The following is a 7,550-nucleotide window of genomic DNA, read 5'->3' as shown; positions in this document are numbered from 1 at the left end:
CTTTCTTTCTTTCTTTCTTTCTTTCTTTCTTTCTTTCTTTCTTTCTTTCTTTTTTAAGATTTTATTTATTTGACAGAGAGAGACATAGTGAGAGAGGGAACACAAGCAGAGGGGATGGGAGAGGGAGAAGCAGGCTTCCTGCTGAGCAGGGAGCCCAATGTGGGGCTCGATCCCAGGACCCCGGAATCATGACCTGAGCAGAAGCCAGATGCTTAATGACTGAGCCACCCAGGTGCCCCTCGTTTTTAAATTTGTAGTAAAAAGTTAATTTTTTTTGCATACTACAAATGTTTCAGAATTAAATAATATTGGTGGATTCCTGTTGTTTGGGACAAAAATCTTTTTGAACCTTAAATTTAAAAAATGGTGGGGTACCTGGATCCCTCAGTTGGTAGAGCATGCAACTCTTGATCTTGGGGTTGTGAGTTCAGACCCCACATTGGGTGAAGAGATTACTTAAAAATAAAATCTTTTAAAAAAATCAATAAGTAAATCAAAATATGGGAAAAACAAGTTAACGCTTCTTGGATATGTTAGATAACCCATCTATTTTCTTTCTTTGTTTTTAGCGTATAGTTGCAACAACATGTATGGGAATAAACCATCCAATATTTTCTCGTAAAACCTTTGATTTTTGTATTGTGGATGAAGCCTCTCAAATTAGTCAACCAGTCTGTCTAGGGCCACTCTTTTTTTCTCGGAGATTTGTGTTGGTGGGCGATCATCAGCAGCTCCCTCCCCTGGTGCTAAACCGTGAAGCAAGGTAAGCGGACATTGAGGTTTTAATTTTAAATTAGATTCTTCTTCTGGGACAGTGTCTGGGCTCTGATAAGCCTGAATCTGATTTGTTGACAGAGCTCTTGGCATGAGTGAAAGCTTATTCAAGAGACTGGAGCGGAATGAGAATGCTGTTGTACAATTAACGGTGCAGTACAGAATGAACAGGTATTTGTAAGAGTGTCCACTAGGATTGTTTTTCGTGTTTATTTTCATGTGCCAAAACTAAAATTATTTTCGTAATTGCCTTAGTCAAATTATGTCCTTAAGTAATAAGCTGACATATGAAGGAAAGCTGGAGTGTGGATCAGACAAAGTGGCCAACGCAGTGATCAGCCTGCCTAACTTTAAAGATGTAAAGCTGGAACTGGAATTTTATGCTGATTATTCTGAAAATCCTTGGATGATTCAAGTATTTGAGCCAAACAATCCTGTTTGTTTTCTTAATACAGACAAGGTAGGAAAAAAACAAACCAACCCTGAATATTTTGGTTTTTCCTCCTTTTGTCCTATTATTTAAATTCTTCAGTTTTTAATAGTGAGTGCTTTAATAGAGTTCAGTTAAAACTAGTGTATTTTTTATACTTCAGCACAGAAGAATCTTTTCTTTCTATAGAGCCAGTGTCTTTGGAAGGAGGTTTATTCTGGGAATTAATAGATGTCAAAATCGACTTTTGAAGTAGAAGAGCTAGAAAGTGAACTCGTGTATAATTACATTTCTTAAAAAAGAAATTGGCATTGATATTGTTAAAGGGCTGGGTTTACAAATGGAGACTTTATTTTCTAGAGCAGTTTTAGGTTCACAGCAGAATTGAGCTTGACAGTACAGATAATTTATTACCTCCTGCCTCCACATATGCACATAAAGACCTCTTTACAAACTTATCATTAAACAAAACTTCACAAGGACTTTAAATTGACTTGATTCTTATTTCTAGGAACTAAGAACAAAGTTTTGACCCTGTTATTTCTGTAGTTTGTTTTATGTAGTGCTTCTCAGCATTCATTTGGAAGTCTTTACATGACCTGATAAAAAGTAGCAACCAGGGAGGCCTGGGTGGCTCAGTTGGTTAAGCATCTGTCTTTTGTTCAGGTCATGATCCCAGTGTCCTGGGATTGAATCCAGCATTGGGCTCCCAGCTCAGCAGGGAGTCTGCTTCTACCAATTAAGCCAGCCAGGTACCCCTGCAAGTAGGGCCCTATTTTTAATAACCACCCATCATAATAACAAATGACATAATTATTTTATGGTAATATGATACATATAATTGGTCACTATTTTTTTTTAACTTTTTTTAAAAAAAAGATTTATTTATTTATTTGACGGACAGAGATCACAAGTGGGCAGAGAGGCAGGCGGAGAGAGAGAGAGGAGGAAGCAGGCTCTCTGCTGAGCAGAGAGCCTGATGTGGGGCTCGATCCCAGGACCCTGGGATCATGACCTGAGCCAAAGGCAGAGGCTTTAACACGCTGAGCCATCCAGGCGCCCCAGGTCACTATTTTTTTTTTAAGATTCTATTTATTCCTTTGCCATAGAGATAGAGTACAAGTAGGGAGAGCCCCAGGCAGAGTGAGAAGGAGAAGTAGGCTCTCCACTGAGCAGGGAGCTGGATCTCCATCCTAGGACCCTGGGATCAAGTCCCACATTAGGCTCCCTGCTCGGCAGGGAGTCTGTTTCTCCCTCTACCCCTCCCCCCTGCATGTGCTCTCTGTCTCTCTCTCTATCATGCTCTCTCATGCTCTGTCTCAGATAAATTAAAAAAAAAAAGATTTTATTTATTTATTTGAGAGAAAGAGAGCACAAGTAAGTGGAGGAGCAGAGGGAGAGAGAAGGAGACTGTCCATTGAGTGGGGAGCGATGCGGGGCTCAATCTCAGGACCTGAGATCTCAATCCCAGGGTCCTGGGATCAAGTCCTGCATCAAGCTCCTTGCTCGGCCTGCTTCTTTCTCTGCCTCTGCCTGCCACTCTGCCTGCTTGTGCTCACTCTCTCTCTCTGACAAATAAATAAATGAAAATTTTTTAAAAAGTTAAAAAAATTAAAAAAAATAAAAATCAGGATTACTTAAGGTTATGTAGGAACAAAGTAGTTCCTGGAGAGTTTTACCAGGTATGGTAGAACCTGGGGAATTTTATCTGCTCCATTATTTGTATGAAAGGCAACAAGAAAATGGAAAGAACACAGATAGTAGAACCAGATCTGAGTTTGAATCCTACAGTTGTGATGTACTGTGAGGCCTTGGCCAAGTTACTTATCTTTTCTGGCCTTTGATACTTGTAAACTACAGGGTAAAAGAGTAAATAAAGTATGAGAAGCCCAATGTGTGCTTGGCTCCTAGAAAGATTTTAATCTGAACTGTAGAATGTTTAAGATGCGTTGCTTCTGGGCTTTCTGAAGGTGACTACTCTCATTTATTTTTGTTAATTCTTTAACCTTCAACTTTTTATTTATTTGTTTGTTTGTTTGTTTATTTTCTTGTACCTTCACCTTTTAAAATGAGGATATTTTTCATTTGTCTCCATAGCTGGAAGTGTACTCCCTATGGCTCTCTGTGTACTGACCATACTCTTTAACTCTTTGTTTCTGTTTAGGTTCCGGCACCAGAACAGGCTGAAAAGGGTGGTGTGAGCAATATCACAGAAGCCAAGCTAATAGTTTTCCTGACCTCTGTTTTTATTAAGGTAATTTAGAATTTAATTCTCTGGGCTAGCAAATACTAAGATGAAGTGTAAAATAATGTTAGAATGCAAGGATCTTAAGGCCTAGCATAATCCTTGTTCATTAAGAGAAGAGGACTGAAGCCTGATTGCTTTTGTTCTATTTTGGGAACATTATCTAAGATGTAGTTTTTTATAATGGCATTTTGGGTTTCCATTTAGGGTAATTTTTTTTTTTTTTTAAAGATTTTATTTATTTATTTGTCAGAGAGAGAGAGGGAGAGAGAGCGAGCACAGGCAGACAGAATGGCAGGCAGAGGCAGAGGGAGAAGCAGGCTCCCTGACGAGCAAGGGGCCCGGTGTGGGACTCGATCCCAGGACGCTGGGATCATGACCTGAGCCGAAGGCAGCTGCTTAACCAACTGAGCCACCCAGGCGTCCCCCATTTAGGGTAATTTTTTGTAACATCAGATAATTCTGATTGTGTCAACATAAGGTTGCTTCAGTGCGATTGGGGATTGGAAACTTCAGTGTAAGGGATAGCAGAAAGTGTAATGTATTTCTTTGTGCTTTTTTTTTCTCCTATTTTTCTCCAGCACTGTTCCAGTGGCATGCAAACCATTATACTGTCATTAATCTACAGAAATCAAGAGAGCAATGTTTGAGGAAATCATTAAGGCTCAGAAAATATGGATATAGATTTAGAGCAAATTTAGAAATTATATTTACTCCTTACAACAAGACGATCTATTATAAAAATTAATTGGGCACATTATGTAAACATTTAATTTAATAAATTTAGTAAAGCTTAAATAACAAAAATCAGGATTTTCATTTTCATTGTGTTTCTTTTCTGTTTAGGCTGGATGTAAACCCTCTGATATTGGTATCATTGCACCCTACAGGCAACAATTAAAGATCATCAATGATTTATTGTTCCGTTCTTCTATCAGGATGGTTGAAGTTAACACTGTAGACAAATACCAAGGAAGAGACAAAAGTATCATTCTGGTATCTTTTGTTAGAAGTAATAAGGATGGACCTGTGAGTTCATTGTATTTTCTGCTGATTTGTCTGGGACATTTTTTTCTTTGCTTTTTTTTAGGTTGTGGTGAAAACTCCATGTAATATAACATTTAAAATCATCACTGTTCTTAAGTACACAGTTCAGTGGCATTAAGTATATGCACAGCGTTGGGCAGCAGATCTCTGATATTTTTTCATTTTGCAAAACCAAATCTCTATACCTACGAGTAACAACCCTCCAGTTCTGTGTCCCTCCAGGCCTTTGCAATCACCAATCTGCTGTCTCTGAATTTGACTATTATAGTCATCTCATATTAGTGGAATTATACAGTATTTGTCCTTTTGTATTTTTTTTGTTTGTTTTTTTAAGACTTTATTTATTTGAGACGACAGAGAGAGTGTGCTCGAGCACAAGTATTGGGGAGGGGCATAGGGAGAGGGAGAAGCAAACTCCCCACTGAGCAGAGAGCCCAAAGTGGGGCTCGATCCTAGGACCCCACGATTATGTCCTGAGCCTAAGGCAGATGCTTAACTGACTGAGCCACCCAGGTGCCCCAGTATTTTTCCTTTTGTGATTGGCTTATTTCATACAGCACGTTATATTATGTTATATGGTTATATATGTTGTATTATGTTATATATGTTATGTTATGTATCAGAATTTTGTTATATTATGTATCAGAATTTTGTTCCTTCTTAAGGCTGAATAAGATTCCATTACATGTTTATGGCATAGTTTGTTTATTCATCAGTGGGCATTTGGGTTGCTTCCACCTTTTGGCTGTTGTGTTAGGGACATTTTAAACAGAGAAGCTTTCTTAGATATACTTTTATTTTATTTTTTTTAATTTTTAAATTTTTTTAAATTTTTTATTTTTTATAAACATATATTTTTTTCCCCAGGGGACTTTTATTTTATATATAATTCCAGGGTGGTTTATTTTTGCATGTTTAGCTCTTTTTCATTCATTTTTCTTGATTATGTGATACCTTCATATGGTTCTAAAGATAGAGTAAGAAGTCTTCTTTCTACCTAGTAATTCTTCTACTCAATTCTTACCCTCACAGATAATCAGAATTTGGTGTTTTTTGTTTTTTCATTTTAATTCCAGTATAATTAATATACAGTGTTACATTAGTTTCGGGTATAGGATATAATGATTAAAAAATTCTATACTTTACTCAGTGCTCATCATGATAAGTGTACTGTAAATCCCCTTGACCAATGTTACTCCCATACACTGTCCCCCACCAACTTCCCTCTGGTAACCATCAATTTGTTCTCTATAGTTAGAGTCCATTTTTTGGTTTGTCTTTTTTCTTTGTTCATTTGCTTTGTTTCTTAAATTCCACATGAGTGAAATTATATGGTATTTGTCTTTCTTTGACTTATTTCACCTAGCATTATACCCTTTAGATCCATCCATGTTGTTGCAAATGGCAAGATTTCATTCTTTCTTAAGTCTGAGTATTATCCATATATATATATATATATATATATATATATATATATATATCTCACATCTTCTTTATCTGTTCCTCTGTGGTTGGACACTTGGGCTGCTTCCATAATTTGGCTATTGTAAATAATGCTGCACTAAACATAGTGGTGTGCACATCCTTTGAATTAATGTTTTCGTATTCCTTGGGTAAATGCCCGGTAGTGGAATTACTGAATCATATGGTAATTCAACTTTTAATTTTTTGAGGAACCTCCATACTGTTTTCCACAGTGGCTGCACCAGTTTGCATTCCCCCCAACAATGCATGAGGGGTCCTTTTTCTCCACATCTTTGTCAACTCTTGTTTCTTGTGTTTTTGATTTTAGCCATTCTAACAGATGTGAGATGATTGATAGCTCATTTTGGCTTTGATTTGCATTTCCTTGATGATTAATGATTTTTCTCATGTATGTCATCTTTGGAGAAATGTCTTTTCATGTCTTCTCCCCATTGTTTAATTGGATTATTTGGGTTTTATTGGTTTTGGGTTGGAGTTGTATACAATTTGTGGGGTTTTTTGGGTAACCTGTAGTTCCTATCCTTTAAGCATATACAAACAGATATGAATCAGTATTCATATTTCCCTTTTTTCTTAATAGCTTGGAGATCTTTCCCTGTCAATATACAGAAAGAGACTTCATTGTGTTCTTACAGTTGCATAGTTTTCTGTTGTACATACGTGTCATGGTATATTTAACCACTTCCCTGAGTCTAAGGGTATTACAGGTTTTTATTACTGTTACCAATAATGCTACAGTGAGTGGAGATTGCTTCATTTCCTTAAATTATTGTTCAGAAATTGCATCCCAGGTAGAATATTTGGAAGTTGGCATTATGGGCAAGTTTTTCCAACTGTCCAAAGAATTTTAAATGTGGTAATGAATCTTTTTTGGAATATATGCTTAAAGTAGGGAAATAATTCATAACAAACTGTGTTCTTTGCCAGAACAAACTTAAATGTATAAGAAAACTCAAATAATTGAAAATTATTTATTTCAGCTTGGTGAACTCCTGAAAGATTGGCGACGTCTTAATGTTGCTATAACCAGAGCCAAACATAAACTGATTCTTCTGGGATGTGTGCCCTCACTGAACCGCTATCCTCCTCTGGGAAAGTTGCTTCATCATCTAAACTCGGAAAAATTAATATCCTTTTTGTTTTGTATATGGTCATATCTGTGCTATTGTGAGTACTTTATTTATGTACTTATATAAATTAAAACTTAATGTTTTGTGTTTTCCATGGGCACATTTCAAAGACCTGATTCTATAAAGGGAAAAGGGAAAATAATTCACGGAAAATAACTTTAAGCAAAAAGTGAAATAATGAAGCTGTTGGAAAAGGAGAGTTTTTGAAGCGAGAAGGAGAAGAAAAGAGACTTGATTTGCTGCCCTAGGAGGAGGGTACATGTTTCCAAGAACACATCTAGGGAAAGTGGTTACCCCTTCTGGTTCTTCTCACCCTAATTTATAACCCCCCGCCTTTTTTTAAAGCTAAGACAAAGCATTAAAATTTTTTAAAAATTAAGAGAATTTTTAAAATGGAGAATTATTCCTTGTCATAATTGTAGATTATGATTAAAATAAA

The 7,550-nt window shown here is 36.6% G+C and overlaps 1 protein-coding gene across 1 annotated transcript in view; it reads left to right on the top strand.

Annotated features, from left to right (window-relative positions):
* LOC111144952 (DNA replication helicase/nuclease 2) overlaps nt 1–7,550 on the top strand; it is a 52,804-nt gene that overhangs the window by 44,338 nt on the left and 916 nt on the right. The window contains exons 15-20 of the mRNA XM_022499573.1: nt 570–763; nt 856–945; nt 1,030–1,234; nt 3,369–3,458; nt 4,296–4,478; nt 6,962–7,108. Of these exons, the coding sequence (XP_022355281.1) occupies nt 570–763; nt 856–945; nt 1,030–1,234; nt 3,369–3,458; nt 4,296–4,478; nt 6,962–7,108 (909 nt within the window). The remainder of the gene's footprint in view (nt 1–569; nt 764–855; nt 946–1,029; nt 1,235–3,368; nt 3,459–4,295; nt 4,479–6,961; nt 7,109–7,550) is intronic.

The sequence above is a fragment of the Enhydra lutris genome, unplaced genomic scaffold, assembly GCF_002288905.1.
Source record: "Enhydra lutris kenyoni isolate GAN:26980312 unplaced genomic scaffold, ASM228890v2 scaffoldscaffold12, whole genome shotgun sequence".
Classification (NCBI taxonomy): Eukaryota; Metazoa; Chordata; class Mammalia; order Carnivora; family Mustelidae; genus Enhydra; species Enhydra lutris.
The sequence above is the reverse complement of the archived record's forward strand: the minus strand, read 5'-3'. Positions and strand labels throughout refer to the sequence as shown.